This window comes from Strongylocentrotus purpuratus, unplaced genomic scaffold (assembly GCF_000002235.5).
Source record: "Strongylocentrotus purpuratus isolate Spur 01 unplaced genomic scaffold, Spur_5.0 spur5_scaffold_21, whole genome shotgun sequence".
NCBI classification, from domain to species: domain Eukaryota; kingdom Metazoa; phylum Echinodermata; class Echinoidea; order Camarodonta; family Strongylocentrotidae; genus Strongylocentrotus; species Strongylocentrotus purpuratus.
This window is the reverse complement of record NW_022145607.1, coordinates 1,937,847-1,960,023: the sequence shown is the minus strand read 5'-3', so window position 1 is coordinate 1,960,023 and position 22,177 is coordinate 1,937,847. Positions and strand designations below refer to the sequence as shown.

Below are 22,177 nucleotides of genomic sequence, written 5' to 3'. Positions count from 1 at the left end.
CTACATCGATAACCCACTTCTTGTAATGGCCAAAATTAAACAGATTTAATCTTTGCGCTGCAATGATTAAATCGGTTGTTGTATGACCATTCGGTACAATGATCTGAAAATCAGACTATTACTTACTGACTCAGTAGCACTTAAGTCGATTCGAAAACTAATGGTCGTTATTTTCCCACTTAAAGATGCGTTTCAGACCAAGGTTCAGACAAATCTTAGTCTGAAACGCGTCGAAAACGTGTCATATGACGCACACAAACCTCATTTGTGAATTCGGGCCTGTGTGTTTGAATAAGCACATACCCCCCACCCCCAATTAAAAGGCTTCTAGCTGGGCTGCTCCACCGGGAGTGCAGAATGTGTACATTAATGCGCAGAATTGTATTGAATACAGTGACCGGGTAAACAATTGTAATACTGTAAGCGCTTTGGTCAGTTAATAGCAAAGTGATGTATAAGAAACCGGCATTATTATTAATATTATAATTATCATTATTATCATTATTATTATAATTGTTAAAATTTATGAGTATTATTAATTAGTAGCTCACGAACCAAAAATGTCAACGTGGTCAATGCCGGTCTCTTGGGCTATTGGTCTGATGTGCTGTCGGTCTCGTGGTCTATCGATCTACTTGAATGTCTGTCTGTCTCACCTTCCCCCCCCCCCTCTCTCTCTCTCTGTCTCTCTCTCCTATCACCATCTTTCTCTCTATCCTTTCACTCACCTCTCTATCTACCGTATATCTTTCTCTTTCTATTTCTCTCTTCTTTCGTATTCCTATAACATGTTTAATATTATCTTTATCTCGGGCACTTATTTTACGTTCAATCTCTTTCTCCTTCTTGTATGTTGTTGTAAAACATTAATTACATTCACATATATTTTACAATAAGTCTAACTTTAGGTAAGAGAAGTAATTTAAAGATGAAATTTTATCACTGGTCATGTGACTACATTGTAAAACAAAACTTTCTAGAAGTTATTTGTGAGGTTTATTATAAAATATATGAAAAATGACCATTGAATGGTACTTAAAAAAACACTAAATGACCCAATTTGACCAAAACGTGGAAATCATTGCACACATGTATTCGGTCCAAATTTTAAACTGATATCTGAACACGATTTCATGCGGCATTGCTACTTTGATATATTTTCCGAATAAGTTGACAATATTGTTTTTCACCTTTACCAACAGTCTCTTTAAGGCTTATTTAAGTACTGTAGTGTAAAGCATGGAAATATTTGCATGAAAATGAACTTGAAAACAATCAAGAGAAAACATTCAAGAGCATTTTTCATTGATGTATTTATTTGTAGAACAAGTCAATTTGATCAATCATTTTCGTATCAAAATATTCACATAACTATTATAGTATACCGAGTAAACTTACACACTGTATTTTGTTTATACAGTGTGTTAACCAAGGAAAAAAACAATTACAAAAGTATCTCTATTGTTTGCATGATAATCAATAAGTAGTAGGAATATTGTTATTTATACATACCCTATGTTATCATGCATATAATGAATATGGTATAGACGTAGATCAGTATCCATACAGAAATAATTTGCTTATGTTAATAATATAATCATTGTTGTGTTTTTTTTTCTTTCAATTTCGTTTTTTGTCAATGAAGTTTTCTTTCCTCCTTATAGTTGTACATTTGGTTGAAATTTTGCGAACATTTAACATACTCATTTCAAAATTATAAAATACAGAGGTGAAACATTGTTGTTACTTCTTTTCTGATAAAATCGAGTATCTAGGAGCACTAACCCCAAAAAGTGTACAATAGGGCTTAGAAAATAACAATATATGCAAATAAACTAAGTAGACTCATAACTTGGGTAAGTCTTTCTGATATTCTTGAACCTTAAAATTAGTTTCTTTGATACAAACCTATTCTAATACAACCTATGATTTGTGTTATACTTAAATAAATATCGCAAGTAAGGATTGTTTCATTGTATCATAATAAACACAATATGAAATTGTCAGACATATGAGCAAGCAAGTGAGTATGAATGTCAAAGGTCACTTGAATATGTCCACAAGATCTATTATTTTACTCTACCCCATTATGTTGAGTAGTATACGTTTATAATAATATACACCATTTTATACCAAGATTTCATTGGTAAGCCTTCTAAATTTCGTATTTGAAATAAAAAAGACCCAAAGATATTTGTTGAATACGGGACATTCTGAACAAATCATTGCGAGCTTCATAGATATCTGTATAAATGTGCATTATATTTTAGCATTCTCTAGATTCTAAGATACATATGATATTAAATCTCTATTTAGAACAATGTATACAAAATATGGGAAACGATTCTTAACCGTACAAAACAATAATATTTCATATGCAATATCCTAACTTAAAATATACAGCATTAGCAATTGTTATTAATGGTCCTTCCACATTTCATATCGCGTGGTTAACAATACGTGAAGAAGTTCTCTCCTACTATCATCAATTTCCTCATCAGAAAGACGCTATAAAAGAGACTGCATTACATTCATCTACACATTTGCTTAGATTAAAAAAAATCTGTTTCACCTGTCTATTCTTTCTAGTTTAATAGGTACACTGGTGATATGTATGTCCTCATAATATGCATTTTCTACGACTAAAAAATAATGTAAAGCAATATGGTGTTATTTTATATACAAGGGTATAATGTCGTTGCTATGATTTAGATAATTTCTTTATCGCAGAGAAAACACAAAAAACACAAATGTACAAGCTTTTAAAAACTAAGTGTACAAACCTATTCCTGTTCATGACAGTTTAGCATAGTTAGAATAGAACAACTAGTTTAACTTTTTTTATTTTTTTTTTATTAAAAATGCAATTGTAATATGCAATATCAATACTATAGTTAAGTACTAGGAACATATGCTTTTTGCAAAAGGATATTAACATCTCTATTACACGGAACAGTGCAGAAAGAAACGTAACTAAGAATGTCAAAGAATAAAATCGTTTGTAATAAGCGAACTGTGTTTATGAATGAATTATTATCCATTGCTACCTTGCACCGGGATTTGAATTGTAATACAAAAGGAACTATGTTTGTTTCATTTTGGTGCTCGTTTTAATCTATAACCATAGCATTCATTGTTCTTCAAAACCAATCAGAGAATCACGAAAAAACAAACATTTATATTAAAAAAACAAGTACAGGTTTACTCGTTTTTTACCCGTTTTTTTTTCTTCTCGAAAACAATTTTTTTTAAATTTAGCACTGCACAAGATTGGTATCAAAGTTATATCATGTCGGTTTGCAAAAATTGTATAACACAAAGTACATACTTTATAAAAGAAGTAAGGCAAATAATATTGAACACCCATTTCTATTCTTTGTGTTTATTATTTACATTCATGTTTGTTTGTTCGCTATTATTTAACTATAAGATTCCATTTTGTCAAGTGAATGAGATGCTACACTACCAATCCTAATATTTATTTTACACATAACAAATGAAACATCTACAGGACAACATCTAACAAGACAAATTAGTTTCAATAATAAAGTTGCCGTGGTATAGGGGTTTACTCATTCAATTCAATTTATAGATTTACATTTCCATAACTCAATAAAAAACATAAACAAAATGCTGACATAAAATGAATACCAATATCGAGCTATATATTGTTATTTGATGTGTTCTACATGTCAGCAACAAAGAACGAAATTATTCGCACTAAATGGACATGTGTGAACAGTCGCAACAAAAACAACCGATCTTTGCATCGCGATCCAAATCCCACTAATTGTTGTGTGAACGGGTCTAATATTAAACTGTGTGGGCATTCATGGCTTGGCAGCATACCTTATATCAGGATAACGGTAACTATGTACAGCTCTTAAAAACGTTCATATTTATTGATATATGAATGGTAATATAAATGTCACTATCAAATGCGCTTACAAGCGTACATGAGAAGTCATAGGGAAATCTTTTCCATTATGAATGAACAATTTGTACCTGCTTCGGTTGTTACGTGACCCTTGTTTTGTCAGAAACCAAAGAATGACATTGTTGGCCAGTGATGTACATTTTTAATACTCAACCTTCCTTGACATAAATTTTCATCATCATCCATTCGGCTTCGAAAGACGGGATTCACATGCCTCTTAAGTTCATCTAAAGTGGATATTACACATACAAATCTCATCATACTATACAAAAATGTAGTACGTTATTACAGAATGATAAATAACAGTTCAAACAAAGAAAAGAAGATAACACAAAGTATTTAAAACAAAAATTGTTACAATTTGTTTTCCTACAAATAAATGAACACTTCAACGACTTGTCAATGAAAGTTTTGTGTAATGATAACATACAAAATATATAGTACTCCACTGTCTTGAACTTCACAATGAGTTATATGATAAAGCTTTGAAGTTTAAACTGGAGCTTAGAATATACGTGCACATCTGGAATTAGTGTACTTGAATTCCAGTATACATAAAACAATAAGAATTTGAATATGATAGCAGGTTCAATGGTTTGGCAACATTATGAAAGTAAACTGTACATATACATTGAGCTCATACTCATACAAATTAACAAATCGTGCACTGGACGATTTGCTTATATATCTTAATATATATATAACACAAATCATTATGATCAGGATGGTCTACAGGGTCTGAAGTAATAAAGTTAATTTCTTAATATGAAGTCCAAAAGGTACAAGCTGGACATAACATAAGTAGAATTGACTCTCATAAAAAAAATATTTATCAACTGAAAAATTAAAATTTACAACATGATAAGCACTTGTGCTTGTAAACTTGTAGTATACGGGCACACAGAGGACTGAATATTAATCCAATACGCATCTTCTCCGTTGGTGAAAGTTCTTATATTAATTAGTATACTAATTTCAGGATTAAAGTAATATAAACTTGAAGGGGTGTAAAACCTTGCAAGTAAGTGCAAAAGAAAAAAGGGCAAAATCTTGACCTTTAAAGCTTTTCTGCCGTAGTTTACAGGAGGGATTAAACCGCTCTACAAGGTCACTGGACAAGTGGTTATCTCATCAACTAAGCTCTCAGTTAACATAAGAAAAAGAAGATCATGGGGGACCAATGGTCACCGATTAGGTATTGTTTGTTGTATAGAGGGCGCAAGTAGCTACCAGTAGTGCAGTGGGCCTTTAAGAGGCCTTTTGTACGTGTGTGCAAAACAACATGCTTTGAAAGAAGACAAAATTACGCTATGTACATATACAAACATATTAATATGAAACTCTTGCTATAACTTACTTGATCCTAATGCACTTTTAAAGTTAACAACTTATCTAAACTTTAAGGATTAAAGAATAACAAATTGTGATACATATATTTCCTTTCTGAAATATATACCAGACATAATCTACATCACACTCTGCCATGAAGAAAATATTCTTTGCGGGGCTCTGTGCAGGGGATTGCATGACACACGTTTTGCCATAAAAAATAAAAGCCATTTTAAAAGTACATGCTATGTGATTTAAGGCATTTCCCTTTTCAAAAGGTTTAAAACATATACACATAATTCTACTGAAACACATTTGTTGTACCCATTATTATTATCCAATGTTATAAATTTTGTTGAATTTCTTTATGAGAGAAGAGAATAAAAACCTATGAAACAAAAAAATTAATATAGACCATGGAGTCTTATTGACATATGAACAATTAGTATGGACTAGATGAAAGTTAGAGGAATTACGGGTAGGGTAAGAGTGAATGGTGTTAGTTTTAGTGAAAAAGTTTTGAAATGTACACACAGTTACCTGATTCAATTTTATTTTATCAATACAAATATCTAGATTTTTCCACGAATTCTTTTTTAGATCCGATTAGCGTTGTTTCACATTCATGCGTATTTAAAGGGATCGTTTAACAATGTTAAATCTGAGATACACGGTGCTACATGTTACCAGTGTATGTGATATGGTGTAATATTGAAGCCCTAAAAAAAATTGCGCTTCAAAATGATCGAGAAGTGCCTCAAAAAAGTTAAAATCTTTGAGTGACCGGTTTTACCATACTTGTTTTCCCCCAATAGACTGTAGTGTTATGAAAACCGTTCGGCGAACGGTTTTCAAAATTTGTAATTCCAATCATTGATATCTTGATAATCAGACAGGCGATCGGCTTGTAAAAGTCATGGAGTTCCTGACTGACCTAAAGGTTTATAATTATCATTGCAGCATGAGCTAAATCAAGGATTATTTCTAAAGGATCTAAGACAAAGTTACCGGATCCCTTTAATGCCAACCGATTACATGAAAGCCAATCAGAAATATTCCGCAAATATTCCGCAAGTCTCGGATATGAAATAACAGGTGTGTATATATGTATATATATATAAATTAAAAGTTGCCAAAATTGTACCCTTATACAAAAAAAAATGATGTTAAAAATATAGAAAATTATAGACCCATAGCCTTGCTTTCTGTTTTTGCAAAACTGTTGGAAAAAGTAATGCATAAAAGGTTATATGATTATTTACTGAAATATAATGTTCTTATTTCAGAACAGTTTGGTTTTCGTAAAAACCATATCACTGATCTGAGTATTGTGAATTTTACTAAAAATATTCTACATGAAATTAATAATGGAATGTTTTGTTATGGATTGTTTATGGATCTATCTAAGGCATTTGACACCATCGACCACCATATTTTACTTAAAAAACTGTACCATTACGGTATACGCGGTATACCTCATCAGTGGTTTTCTGATTATTTGTTTAATAGAAAACAATATGTGGCGGTCGATGGTGTCGAATCTGATTATATGGATGTAAATACTGGAGTTCCGCAAGGATCGGTTCTCGGACCACTTTTATTTATCATATATATTAACGATATAATCAGTTCACCCAAATTACTTATGTTTTCATTATTTGCTGATGATACGGTTGTATATTATTCTCATTCTAATGTAGCATGCTTAGTTTCTATTTTAAATGAAGAGTTAATAAAATTGAATGATTGGTTTAAATGTAATAAATTATTTTTGAATTATGAAAAAACAAAATATGTAATTTTTCACACAAAGAAAAAGAAAGTTCCAAATGTCACTAATCCTGTTAAAATATATTGAACGAGAACTATTTTTTAGGTACTATTATTGAAGAAACTCTAGATTGGAAAAGTCATATTGATTATGTTTGTTCTAAAATTTCTAGAAGTATTGGTGTTTTATCTAGACTAAAGAATTTTCTCCCAAGGAACATATTAATGAATATTTACAATGCAACACTTCTTCCCCACTTAAATTATTGCAATATCATTTGGGGTAATACTTACAAAACAAAACTGTTCAAGATTTATATGTTACAGAAACGTGCAGCTCGGTTAATAACAAATAGTCATTATATGTCTCCAAGTTTACCATTATTTATTAAACTGAAAATTATTCCTGTATATGATTTGATCAAACTTAATACATGTATGTTTATGTTTAAATTTCATAAAAACCTGTTACCATCTGTTTTAATAATATGTTCCAAACAAATTCTTCTGTTCACAATTACCCCACTCGTCAACGTCTAAATTTACATCACCCACTCTGTCGTTCAACTTCAATGTATAATTCTATATCATTTGTTGGGGTACGGGTTGGAATTCCTTGAATTATGACCTAAGATCCAGTTCTACAATTACCAGATTTAAATCAATGTATAACAAAAGTATTTTTCAATCCATGGTTGAGTAAGTACTTCTTTTTCCCATCTTTTTTCTACTTTTATCTCTTTCTGCCCCATTTTCGCTTCCTTCTATTCTTTCTCTGTAACCTTTATGAACGTGCGTGTGTTTTGATGTACGGGTGCGTACTTGTATTATTTAAGTCCTTTACTTTGTATTGTTAATTTATGTGCATTATCTTGTTATTGTTTGTTTGGAGGGCCCCGATTACAAGCAGATTTCTGCTTCTTAGGGGTCCTAACCATTATATTGTATATTGTATATTGTATTTTCATTGTAAATTGTTTTTATACTGGTTAAATAAATGAAATGAAATGAAATGAAATATATATATATATATGAGTCCTCAATTCACACCGTTTTCACCATTATGTATGTGTATATATGTATGTATTCAATAAGTCTAAAAAATATCTCGACCTTCGTGTACCCCCCCAAACAAAAAATAAAGAAAAAACAAATGGAAATAAAACTTTAAAAAATGTTCTATGAATTTATTTTACATACATCGACCCAAGCCAAGATCTAACGGTGTTGAAACAAAAAAGGCTATACGTAAATAAATTAATAAACAATAGCGAAGTAATTTTTTTATAAATCTTGAGAAGTCTAAACTTTAAACTATTTAAATGGTCTTTGCCAACTGGACATGCTGATAAAACAATACCATCGATATGAGATATTTCCTCTCAAGTATTGAACAAAATTTAACTAAGCTTACAAATTGAAAGGTAGGCACATTTATCATTTTCTTTAAAATAAAAACATAAATATGAAATTTCGCAAATAATGTAAATAGTAAGTGTTTTGTACATTTTGTATTGATACATTAAAGGTAATAAAAAGTTTATTCATGGGGTCATGGATTTGGGTCAAATAAACATATTTGAAGCATATGCGATCCTACAATATTCAGTGATCGTTGTCGCGGTTGAAATCAAATCTTAAGGGATGGAATTATAAACAATTTACTCTTTATGTTGTATAGGTCCCTCTCAAGGTTAAGATATGAATAAATCTAAAGCTTTTGTCTTGACTCTAATCGACCGATTTGAAAATTATGAATCACAACTACATATTCTGAGATTGGCATGGTCGCAGCTTCCATTGTAAGGCCGTAGGAGCTATTTGAAATTCATCAAACTTTAACGGGAGCACCGGTAAATTTTTATATTCAATTTTTCTCGAAAGCAGAAGTGTTTTAGGAGCTAAATCTTCTATTGATAGTAATACATCCACAGGGGCATCCAAATATATCAAAATTGTAGAGAATCACTACACACCCAATTTTCAAAATTTTCCAAAACTTTGTATTACCTTTAATGAAATTTGAATATGAATGATAATATACCGTTTGGTTGTGGAATATATTTACACATTCATTTTTACGTATTATACTATTTTTTTAAACAAGAGAGTGACATGACGTATGCAGTTTTTGTTTACTACATTGTAACAAAGGCAAGGATGTATACGAACATGTACGTGACGTACCACAGAGAAGGAAGCATGAATTGCCTACATGCCCCTGATTCTATATGAGATTCTATTTTGGGCGTGGGAGTGGTTTCAGGGCGTTGATTAACAGGCCTACTGTTGTTGTTAGTAACAAATGTAGGCACAGTATTAACAATCTGTGATGAAGTTTCTTTGTCGTGCATGTCAGGTGGCCACTCGAAGTCATTGCACATTGTTTTACTCAAATTTAAAGTTAAATCATGTGAGCAACACGAGAAATGAGTGTTATCAGGTAGCAAGAAAATACCAATGGTAACTTGGCCATTATCTGTAATATCACCCCTGATGTCAATCTTCTGATCATTCTGGTAACATGATAGTGTGGTTGTAACGCTTCCAGTGTTGGCATGACATCGTACTTCATAGGGATAATCAACATTTCCACTTAAAGTGATGTAGCAATTTGCTCGTCCGGGGGGAATTTGTACAACAATCTCCTTCATTATAGTTTCATGCCTAACGTTTACAAAACTATGCCAGACTGCCGTTAATATGTACCCATCCTCGTCTAGAGTATCAACGTTATCTATGTTCAGATTCACGCAAGGAGAGGTGTCTAAATCTGTGACTGAGGTGGAAAATCTTGGTAACTGGGATGGATTTTTAAAGCCCTCGATATCAACTTCTCCGTTAATGCAGAATGGACGACGCTGGGATTCGAATCGAAGTGTAAAATATGGATCACCATAAGATGTACTATTAGGTACCCATTGGACATGGAATGGGACCATACCAGGTTTACCTGATTGTAGCGTTACCCGTTCGGTGCTATCGCTCCCTGCTACGAGAACGGGACTTCCTGCAAGAATGATGGCCAAAGTGATAATCATCTGCAGGAAAGTTTGTACGAGGGCCAGGATTGAAGGACAGCGGTCAACCGATGTTCGACGTTTGGTCTAAATCAAGAGGGTATGAATTTGAAAGAGAACGTCTTTGATATTGACAAAGTCATGGAATATCTCATCCAGCAAGGATCCGTTATGAACAATAAAGATGGGGGGGGGACACTATTCATTGCTGCCATTCAATGTTTTGCAAGGAAATAAGTGAAACTTCTCAATATATGGGAATGATTGAATGATATTAATTTCTAAACCCCCCGATAACGATTAACAAATATAACGAGGCAGTAAAAATATGAATTTATAATAATGAATGCCTTCCTTAACAAGTCGTTTCACTACAAGGTTACTCATGTAGTTTCACTCATCATTAAAACTACTGATAAGGGTAAATGGTTGACTGTTTCTTCACAAATATAATCTAAATATTCTGGTAGTGTCCTTTAAAAAAAAGTCCTCATATAAGTTTTGTTTTGCACAGAGGCAGAACGATAATCTATTTTTATCATAAGCTTGTTATTCTATTTCATAACTTCATTAGCAAATTATTTAGAAATAATAAATGCTTCCCTCTTACCCCGATTTTCCAGACTGGGTTTGAGGAGGTTCCTTGGATGGAGACAGGGTTTTCGTCATACAACTTTTGATGAACGACAGCTGGTGGGTGTGTAGGGAAGCTGTTAAATTTAATGTTTGAAATTAGTGGTAGCTGAATCAGATGTAAGCAGACACCAAAATAAGCCGATCAAATTGGGTCCCTAGTAGCGTCTACTCAGATGATGATATTTCTTGCCCATTATTAAACAGATAGATCTGTAATATACAAATGTATGTATGACCGTTTACAAATAGACCTACATGTACATTTAAACTAAAGACAGGGGGGGGGGGGGAAAGTAAATTCCGGCAAAATTTTTACTGGCACTATGTGTATATATATATATATATATATATATACACCTTTCACCTGCACACCTGGGCATCCCTATGTCACACATATGCACTTTATCTGCAAGAATCTTCAGCAGTGAAGGAGGCGGATTATCTTAAAGAAGAAGAAGAAAGCCCACACATGGCCAAGGAGAAAAAAAAACAGATTTAAAATATTGACCCCAACAGTACCCTGTCTACCGCATCAGGTCTTGTTTCACTGTTCTATAGCTTCTGTAGGATCAAGTCCAGGAAGGTAAAATATCCACAAGTGCTCAAATCCTGCCAATAGGTGATGTCATTCAGTTTACGTACATAATGCTTTTTTTCGTAAACTTTTATTCATGTACATTATGAAGAATATACAGAATAATTCTGAGTAATCAATAAACATGAAGAAAACTGTTGTAATTAATGCTCGTTCTACGAATAAAGTTTGTTCATATAAAAGAAACGGAAAGTGACTAGTACCTCTCAAACTTCATGGATGTTTCGTTGATTTGTAGATCATTTCCAGCATTCATCGGTGAAGAGGATTTCTGACGGGGAAAATTAATTACATCATAGAAAAGGTCATATTAGAGTGATGTGAAGGATATTAACAGAGAAGACATACTGGCGATAATTAGTTATGGTTAGCACGGATGCTCTAGGAGGAATTAGACAAAACAACGAGTTCGACAAACTTTAAAATACACGCATAAAATGAGAACGTTATTGTTTCTTACAACAGAAATAACTGACCATTGAGTATAATAGTATTACATGTACGTTTTCATTCATTTGAGTCAATTTCTTATGCATAGGTGTGTCGGTAGCAACATATATTACCTAATCTTTATCAAAGGGCTATGTACAAAAGGTCTTTAATTTTGCTTTATACGAATCTTTGTTTTTCATCTCTATAATGACAATACAATTGGCTGAATGGTTGCTTCCAAACAAATCTGTATTTGCCATTATCTTTTCTATCCAAAGATTCATTCAAATATGTGCTTTGTTGAGATAAAAACTACTCACTCTTATTTCCCTCTTTTCGTAAATTCGTGAGCGACCTCTGGATTCCGGTTCTTCAGACAGATGATCGTCAGTCTCCATAGTTTGTAGAGAGGTTGGATCGAATCCGCTGTATTGCCACGTCTGATGTCTATGCAGGGAAGAACAGTCTGTACCATTTGTTAAGGTGGCTCTTTTCCTTGTCACTGGGCTCTTTATTGCGTCTATTTGATCTAACATCCGATCTTGTTCACCTTTGTCAGGATATTTCAGCTTAGCGTGAATGAAAGGACTGCGTTCCTCATTGACGCCTTTTCCAACATAATGGGTCCTCGTGGAAAGATTCTTTAAGGTGAGTTCATCAGCTTCTCTCTTCACATTATTAGCTTGAGTGCAGTTATTACCCTCCTCTACCTTGTCTACCAGAGATTCTAACTGTCCTCTACGTGACTGTGTGTCTACATCCTTCAGTGTTACCGTCCCAAATACTCAATTCTGGTGGCCACCGGATCGTGGTTTTGCTGTTTCTTCTTCATCTGGGTCACGTCTATATGATGAAATTCCCTGTATTGCATTCAAATGGCCTGCGTCCACAGCTACCTGAAGCGGCGTCAAACCATCGATGTCTTTCACGTTCATGTCTGCCCCATTCAATATAAGGTAATCGACTATGTCTTGGTGGCCTTCTTGTGCAGCAGCATGGAGTGGTGACCATCCATCATCATCTTGTTCATTGACATTAGAATTCTGAAGGAGCAGGTATTTAACGATATCTGTGTTACCATTATAACATGCTGCATGGAGAGGGAATTTGCCGCATTCGCTTCTTTCGTTCACATCATATCCTTTAGAGACAAGGAATTTTACCACATCGATGTGGTCATACTGTGTTGCGATGTAAAGTGGGGTCAATCCATCAAACCTGGTAACCTCAGCTCCTTTCGCCATTAGAAATTGTACAACTTCTAATTGACCATATTGTACAGCAGCATTCAATGGAGTCCACCCCTTGGCATCACCCTTGTTCACATCAGATCCTTGCTGAATGAGATATTGCATGACTTCAGCGTTACCGTGAATAGCTGCACTGTGGAGAGCAATCATCCCTTTGTCATCTTCTTCGTTCACATCAGTACCATCATGTATGAAGAATTTGACGAAATCTAAATGACCAAATTGAGCTGCGGCATAGAGTTGGGTCATACCAACATATCTGTTCTGCTTCGCTCCTTTAGACATGAGATATTTGCCTGCATCTAATTGACCATATTGTACAGCAGCATTCAATGGAGTCCACCCCTTGGCATCACCCTTGTTCACATCGGATCCTTGCTGAATGAGATATTCCATGACTTCAGCGTTACCGTGAATAGCTGCACTGTGGAGAGCAATCATCCCGTCATCATCTTCTTCGTTCACATCAGCATCCTTGGATATGAAGAATTCGACGATGTCTAAATGACCAAATTGAGCTGCGGCATAGAGTGGGGTCATACCAACATATCTGTTCTGCTTCGCTCCTTTAGACATGAGATATTTGACTACTTCTAATTGACCATATTGTACAGCAGCGTTGAATGGAGTCCAGCCGATGGCATCACCCTTGTTTTCATCAGATCCTTGCTGAATGAGATATTCCATGACTTCAGCGTTACCATTAATAGCCGCACCATGGAGAGGAAGAATCCCTTTGTCATCTTCTTCGTTCTTATCAGCTCCCTTTGAAATGAAGAATTTGACGATGTCTAAATGACCAAAATGGGCTGCGGCATATAGTGGGGTCATGCCAACATATCTGTTCTGCTTCGCTCCGTTAGACATGAGACATTTGACGGCTTCTAGGTGGCCCTCTTGAACGGCAGCGTTAAATGCCGTCCACCCAGTGTCATCTTCCCTGTTCACATCAGATCCTTGCTGAATGAGATATTCCATGACTTTTGTGTGGCCTCAAATAGCTGCACTGTGGAGAGGAATCATTTCTTTGTCGTCTTCTTCGTTCACATCAGCTCCTTTGGATATGAAGAATTTAACGATGTCTAAATGACCAAAACGTGTTGCAGCATAGAGTGGGGTCATACCAACATATTTGTTCTGCTTCGCTCCTTGAGTCATGAGCAATTTGACGGCATCCAAATGGCCATATTCAACGGCAGCATTGAAAGGTGTCCTGCCCATGGTATCACCCTTGTTCACATCGGAACCTTGCTGAATGAGATATTCCATGATATCTATGCTACCGTTAAAAGTTGCACCATGGAGAGGAATCATTCCTTTGTCATCTTTCTCGTTCACATCAGCTCCTTTCAAAATGAAGTATTTGACGACATCAAAATTGCCATATTCTGCTGCGGCGTAGAGTGGGGTCATCCCATCATATCTGTTCTGCTTCGCTCCTTCAGTCAAGAGACATTTGACGGCTCCTAGATGGCCCTCTAGAACGGCAGCATTGAATGCTGTCCAACCAGTATTATCTTTCTTGTTCAAATCAGATCCTTGCTGAATGAGATATTCCATGACTTTCAAGTGGCCTCCAGCAGCTGAACCATGGAGAGGAATCCTCCCTTTGTCGTCTTCTTCGTTCACATCAGCTCCGCTGGATATGAAGAATTTGACTATATCTAAATGACCAACTTGTGCTGAAGCATAGAGTGGAGTCATACCAGCATAACTGTTCTGCTTCGCTCCTTTAGTCATGAGGTATTTGATAGCATCCAAATTGCCACATTGAACGGCAGCGTTGAATGATGTCCCGCCCATGGTATCACCCTTGTTCACATCGGAACCTTGCTGAATGAGATATTCTATGATATCTATGCTACCGTTAAAAGTTGCACCATGGAGAGGTATCGTTCCTTTGACATCTTCCTCGTTCACATCAGCTCCTTTCAAAATGAAGTATTTGACGACATCCAAATTACCATATTCTGCTGCGGCGTAGAGTGTGGGGTCATTCCATCATATATGTTCTGCTTCGCTCCTTTAGTCATGAGGTACTCGACGGCTCCTAGATGGCCATATTTAACAGCAGCATTGAATGGTGTCCAACCCTTGACATCTGCCTTGTTGACATCAGATCCTTGCTGAATGAGATATTCCATGACTTCAGCGTTACCATTAATAGCCGCACCATGGAGAGGAAGAATCCCTTTGTCATCTTCTTCGTTCTTATCAGCTCCCTTTGAAATGAAGAATTTGACGATGTCTAAATGACCAAAATGGGCTGCGGCATATAGTGGGGTCATGCCAACATATCTGTTCTGCTTCGCTCCGTTAGACATGAGACATTTGACGGCTTCTAGGTGGCCCTCTTGAACGGCAGCGTTAAATGCCGTCCACCCAGTGTCATCTTCCCTGTTCACATCAGATCCTTGCTGAATGAGATATTCCATGACTTTTGTGTGGCCTCAAATAGCTGCACTGTGGAGAGGAATCATTTCTTTGTCGTCTTCTTCGTTCACATCAGCTCCTTTGGATATGAAGAATTTAACGATGTCTAAATGACCAAAACGTGTTGCAGCATAGAGTGGGGTCATACCAACATATTTGTTCTGCTTCGCTCCTTGAGTCATGAGCAATTTGACGGCATCCAAATGGCCATATTCAACGGCAGCATTGAAAGGTGTCCTGCCCATGGTATCACCCTTGTTCACATCGGAACCTTGCTGAATGAGATATTCCATGATATCTATGCTACCGTTAAAAGTTGCACCATGGAGAGGAATCATTCCTTTGTCATCTTTCTCGTTCACATCAGCTCCTTTCAAAATGAAGTATTTGACGACATCAAAATTGCCATATTCTGCTGCGGCGTAGAGTGGGGTCATCCCATCATATCTGTTCTGCTTCGCTCCTTCAGTCAAGAGACATTTGACGGCTCCTAGATGGCCCTCTAGAACGGCAGCATTGAATGCTGTCCAACCAGTATTATCTTTCTTGTTCAAATCAGATCCTTGCTGAATGAGATATTCCATGACTTTCAAGTGGCCTCCAGCAGCTGAACCATGGAGAGGAATCCTCCCTTTGTCGTCTTCTTCGTTCACATCAGCTCCGCTGGATATGAAGAATTTGACTATATCTAAATGACCAACTTGTGCTGAAGCATAGAGTGGAGTCATACCAGCATAACTGTTCTGCTTCGCTCCTTTAGTCATGAGGTATTTGATAGCATCCAAATTGCCACATTGAACGGCAGCGTTGAATGATGTCCCGCCCATGGTATCACCCTTGTTCACATCGGAACCTTGCTGAATGAGATATTCTATGATATCTATGCTACCGTTAAAAGTTGCACCATGGAGAGGTATCGTTCCTTTGACATCTTCCTCGTTCACATCAGCTCCTTTCAAAATGAAGTATTTGACGACATCCAAATTACCATATTCTGCTGCGGCGTAGAGTGGGGTCATTCCATCATATATGTTCTGCTTCGCTCCTTTAGTCATGAGGTACTCGACGGCTCCTAGATGGCCATATTTAACAGCAGCATTGAATGGTGTCCAACCCTTGACATCTGCCTTGTTGACATCAGATCCTTGCTGAATGAGATATTCCATGACTTCAGCGTTACCATTAATAGCCGCACCATGGAGAGGAAGAATCCCTTTGTCATCTTCTTCGTTCTTATCAGCTCCCTTTGAAATGAAGAATTTGACGATGTCTAAATGACCAAAATGGGCTGCGGCATATAGTGGGGTCATGCCAACATATCTGTTCTGCTTCGCTCCGTTAGACATGAGACATTTGACGGCTTCTAGGTGGCCCTCTTGAACGGCAGCGTTAAATGCCGTCCACCCAGTGTCATCTTCCCTGTTCACATCAGATCCTTGCTGAATGAGATATTCCATGACTTTTGTGTGGCCTCAAATAGCTGCACTGTGGAGAGGAATCATTTCTTTGTCGTCTTCTTCGTTCACATCAGCTCCTTTGGATATGAAGAATTTAACGATGTCTAAATGACCAAAACGTGTTGCAGCATAGAGTGGGGTCATACCAACATATTTGTTCTGCTTCGCTCCTTGAGTCATGAGCAATTTGACGGCATCCAAATGGCCATATTCAACGGCAGCATTGAAAGGTGTCCTGCCCATGGTATCACCCTTGTTCACATCGGAACCTTGCTGAATGAGATATTCCATGATATCTATGCTACCGTTAAAAGTTGCACCATGGAGAGGAATCATTCCTTTGTCATCTTTCTCGTTCACATCAGCTCCTTTCAAAATGAAGTATTTGACGACATCAAAATTGCCATATTCTGCTGCGGCGTAGAGTGGGGTCATCCCATCATATCTGTTCTGCTTCGCTCCTTCAGTCAAGAGACATTTGACGGCTCCTAGATGGCCCTCTAGAACGGCAGCATTGAATGCTGTCCAACCAGTATTATCTTTCTTGTTCAAATCAGATCCTTGCTGAATGAGATATTCCATGACTTTCAAGTGGCCTCCAGCAGCTGAACCATGGAGAGGAATCCTCCCTTTGTCGTCTTCTTCGTTCACATCAGCTCCGCTGGATATGAAGAATTTGACTATATCTAAATGACCAACTTGTGCTGAAGCATAGAGGAGTCATACCAGCATAACTGTTCTGCTTCGCTCCTTTAGTCATGAGGTATTTGATAGCATCCAAATTGCCACATTGAACGGCAGCGTTGAATGATGTCCCGCCCATGGTATCACCCTTGTTCACATCGGAACCTTGCTGAATGAGATATTCTATGATATCTATGCTACCGTTAAAAGTTGCACCATGGAGAGGTATCGTTCCTTTGACATCTTCCTCGTTCACATCAGCTCCTTTCAAAATGAAGTATTTGACGACATCCAAATTACCATATTCTGCTGCGGCGTAGAGTGGGGTCATTCCATCATATATGTTCTGCTTCGCTCCTTTAGTCATGAGGTACTCGACGGCTCCTAGATGGCCATATTTAACAGCAGCATTGAATGGTGTCCAACCCTTGACATCTGCCTTGTTGACATCAGATCCTTGCTGAATGAGATATTCCATGACCTCTATGTTCCCGTTAATAGCTGCACCGTGAAGAGGAATTTTCCCTTTGTCATCTTCTTTGCTCACCTCAACTCCTTTGGATATGAAGAATTTGACGATGTCTAAATTACCAATATTCTGTTGCGGCGTAGAGTGGGGTCATTCCATCATACATGTTCTGCTTCGCTCCTTTAGTCATGAGGTACTCGACGGCTCCTAGATGGCCATATTTAACAGCAGCATTGAATGGTGTCCAACCCTTGACATCTGCCTTGTTGACATCAGATCCTTGCTGAATGAGATATTCCATGACCTCTATGTTCCCGTTAATAGCTGCACCGTGAAGAGGAATTTTCCCTTTGTCATCTTCTTTGCTCACCTCAACTCCTTTGGATATGAAGAATTTGACGATGTCTAAATAACCATATCGTGCTGCGGCAAAGAGTGGGGTCATACCATCATATATATTCTGCTTCGCCCCTTTAGCTATGAGATATTTGACAGCTTCTAGATGGCCGTATCGAACGGCAGCATTGAATGAAGTCCACCCGGTGTTTTCCTCCTTGTTTATATCAGATCCTTGCTGAATAAGATATGCCATGATTTTTATGTTACCGTTAAAAGCAGCGTCATGGAGAGGAATCATTCCGTTGTCATCTTTCTCGTTCACGTCAGCTCCTTTCAAAATTAAGTATTTGACGACATCCAAATTACCAAATTCTGCTGCTGCAAAGAGTGGGGTCATTCCATCATATATGTTCTGCTGCGCTCCTTTAGTCATGAGATATTTGACGGCTCCTAGATGGCCATATTGAACGGCAGCATTGAATGGTGTCCCCCCTGTTGTATCTTCCTTGTTCACATTAGCGCCTTCTGCGATAAGACTATCCATGATACAAGTATAGCCACTGGATGCTGCTGTATGAAGAGGAGTCTGACCCAAGTCACATCCGACATGCACGTCCGCTCCCTGCAGGATGAGGAAGTCAACGATGTGTGTATGTCCTTCTTGAGTAGCTGCATGAAGAGGACGGAGTCCACCCTTACTTGGTTTATTTGGGTTTGCTCCCTGTGAAATGAGATCGTCAACATCTTCGAGATGACCTTCTAAAGCTGCCTTGTAGAGCTGCGTGTATCCTTCCTCATCCATCTGGTCTATGTCAGGATTGAATGGTAGCTTTCGTTTGCACACTCTGGTATCACTTAGAGATATTTCATTTAGTGTATTATACATTGCATACCAAGCGTCATTCGTATCCGTCTCAATGATTTTCATAATTTCTGCTGGCTGCAGAGGACATATGTGTTCGTCCAAAGGGACGTACTTGTCATCAGCAGATGTGTTGGTATCGAGGGACACAGGAGCGTCGAGTGATAGTTCTGGATTTCCATCCTCTATATCTGCATCAGGTCGTAGTGATGTAGGCGTATTAGACGGTACACTATCTCCTCCATATGTATGCTCTTCCTGTGCTTCATTGTGTTCAGTATTCAAGACAAGTAATGTGTATTGTGGTGGTACGTTTTGCAGCGATGTGATCAGCGGTATTGTGGTTCCCTTGGGTCTATAACAAAAGGGAGATTTCTGTCGTTGTACTTTAAATTATATTATGGAATTTAAATGTTTAAGTTTTAGTATCCATTGTGTCATTTGATTTTTACTTGTTCGAATTCTAGTCTAAAAGAAAGAGACTAAAATGAAAACAATAAATTGAAATCAGATTTTGTTTGTATCATGAACACGAACATTTTAAGTACAAGCAATTGAAAATAGACAATACATATTACATGATGTCATTCGAGATCAACTGACACCATATTCGGAGGAGGGTGAGAGAGGGGGAGGGAGAGAGGTTTCATATCTGGGATGTAACATTTCAAGTCCCTTCCTGCGTATTGATATCTCATTAACTAGTTATGTATCTACCAGATTAGATCATAGTTTATTAAAGTCCCTGTGGATATTTATTTTTAAAGAAAACTGGAAACAAGTGTACGCATTTAGTCGATATCGATTCGTTATGAACAATGTGAGATTTTTAAATAAAATTTAATATCAAAAGATGGAGGTGAGTTCAGTCCCATCATTAGTAAAAGGCGTATTAAGTAACATAACACAAATTTACAGTTTTTAAACCCAACCATGCCAACGGTTTGTTATGCAACGTTTACACTATGTTCCCGGCGGCCACTGCTGCCCCTTTTGCCCGAAACGTAGTGCGCCAAGTTTTCTCACGGTTTATCACGATTTCCATGACGGGCCATGGGAGGGAAAGGGGATACTGCCCTGGAGACTCCAAGGCACACTACGGTTCGGCCTGCGGTCGACCACGGATGCCATTACGTTCCCTGTCGGTCCGTCACGTTCTGATGGGGTCCCTCACGTTTCGTACGTTTTGATCAAGGTCTGACACGTTTTCACAGTCTGTCAAGGCTTTCTACTACGGATGAAACGTGAACACCTGGCAGCTTTGGAGCACGTTTGTGCCCACGGTATAAAAAGAAGGCCTCCCAAGCAATAACAATCATTGTACCCTGTGACTAGCGCGTCCAGTCGGACTAGTAGAACGCAACGCTTTAGCGCGCCGGGCCGGTAAAAACAGTCCTACTCCGGACCGCCTCCAAATTTGGTTACGGCCTGTTACGTACTGTCACGTTTTGTTACGTTCACCCGTTTTACTACGGCCTACTAGGTCTCTCATCCGCACCGTGACTGCCGTGGCAATTTTTTTGACAGTTTAAAATCTTGCCCGGCATCCACGTCAATCACGGCCTGTCACGTTTGCCCATTCCGTCCCTTCGCGTTGTCTCACGTCCATCCCGTTTTGGCCACGGTGACCTGAAACGTGATTGCCGTGGCCGCCGGGAACATAGTGTATACGTAGCATAAGCGTTACGATATCAAACCTTTACGAAAAGAGGTTCCGTAAACACATATTCAACTGAGCAGATAGTTTTAACAAAGATAATGGAGTCTCATAAAGAAATGAGTGGAGCATATCGAGTTTCATCTAAGAAGAAGACAGAATTACCAAAGAAATATAAATGCTTGGTATTGAAACGGGAAATCGACTATTGTCCTGAAAATGAACTTCAATTGTGATATGCGTGAACTGACTAGTTGCAATGATTATCCAATTACGATGAATGGTTACAGATAATAGTGGTTCAAATATTATTTATTCACGTCTGATGTCAATGACGATGAAATAAAATTATGACCACGCTAAGCGTTGTATTTTCTATTTATAAAATAAAGGTTATCCAATTCATCCCATTTCCCCCTCTCTCTCGCTCTCTCTTTCTCTCTCTCTCTCTCTCTCTCTCTTTTTCTGTCCTCTCTTTATGTTTCTCTTACACTATATTTTGCTGAGGCACCCTTCTCTACTCCATTATTGGTATCATCTTTATCATCTCAAGAAACTGCCCATATTTTGTTAATCAACAAATACAGTATATCAAGTTCTTGCTCATGCAGATAACGATCTCATGAAGGCACTTTAGCCTCACGTTAACCTCTTTACATTTTATTAACTGATACATACACTATCGATATGTTCTATGCTAGTGCACTTGTTTTACTTGATGATGACTGATACAAAATTTAAAACAACTTACGGTTTATCATCCTGAATTCCTACGTCACCATCAGCATCTTGAATGAGACTCATCTCATTGACATGTTGTTGTTCAAACTCGCAAGCCGTCTCAGTTTGCTGAAAAAACAAACAAACCCAAATTCATCACAGTTAATGATGTCATAATTTTAAAGGATTTATATCTCCCTCGTCGATCTATCACTTTGACCTACTAGAGAATCGGGATACAATGTGACATTATCTGGGACAATTTTTTATATTTATGTTATGCTACGGTCACAAAGGTTCGTACGAACGATAATTTCGTACGAATCTCCCTGTTTTCCCATTGTGTTCCCGAATTTCCATTGTCTGAAAATCGTTCGTACGACGTTCGTAGCCGTTCTTTATGACCGAGGCTTTAGCTAATTCATGTTTTTTTTCATTTGAACTGTGTATCAAACGAAATTTATTCTTCGATATAACTAATTGACTGAAATGAGTTTAAACGATGATAGTCTGCACTGTGAGGTAAAGGCAAAACTTAGAGATCTTGACAAATCTCAACCCAAGAAGGAAAAAAAAAAATAATTTTG

At 37.3% G+C, this 22,177-nt stretch overlaps 2 protein-coding genes and 1 pseudogene across 2 annotated transcripts; all 3 read right to left on the bottom strand.

The window, feature by feature from the left end:
• Positions 1-12,504: 12,504 nt before the first annotated feature.
• On the bottom strand, positions 12,505-13,947 carry LOC592501 (serine/threonine-protein phosphatase 6 regulatory ankyrin repeat subunit C-like). The gene has a single exon (XM_030995073.1). It carries the CDS (start codon positions 13,945-13,947, stop codon positions 12,505-12,507), a length of 1,443 nt encoding a protein of 480 aa, XP_030850933.1.
• A 15-nt stretch (positions 13,948-13,962) lies between these two features.
• Positions 13,963-15,404, bottom strand: LOC115928178 (serine/threonine-protein phosphatase 6 regulatory ankyrin repeat subunit C-like). The gene is made up of 3 exons (XM_030995072.1): positions 14,934-15,404; positions 14,676-14,802; positions 13,963-14,468 (listed from the first exon to the last, which is right to left on the bottom strand). Exons 1-3 carry the CDS (start codon positions 15,402-15,404, stop codon positions 13,963-13,965), a joined length of 1,104 nt encoding a protein of 367 aa, XP_030850932.1.
• A 15-nt stretch (positions 15,405-15,419) lies between these two features.
• Positions 15,420-18,021, bottom strand: LOC115928177 (annotated as a pseudogene).
• Between the last annotated feature and the right edge of the window lie 4,156 nt (positions 18,022-22,177).

Coding starts and splice junctions, on each gene's coding strand:
- LOC592501 (XM_030995073.1), bottom strand. CDS start 13,947: ATGGAATATCTCATTCAGCAAGGATCTGATGTGAACAGGGAAGATGAC.
- LOC115928178 (XM_030995072.1), bottom strand. CDS start 15,404: ATGGAATATCTCATTCAGCAAGGATCTGATGTGAACAGGGAAGATGAC. Junction 14,803..14,933: donor CTACGCCGCAGCAGAATATG/GTAATTTGGATG, acceptor TATCTCATTCAG/CAAGGTTCCGATGTGAACAA. Junction 14,469..14,675: donor GAAGCAGAACAGTTATGCTG/GTATGACTCCAC, acceptor CTGGTTGGACAG/CATTCAATGCTGCCGTTCTA.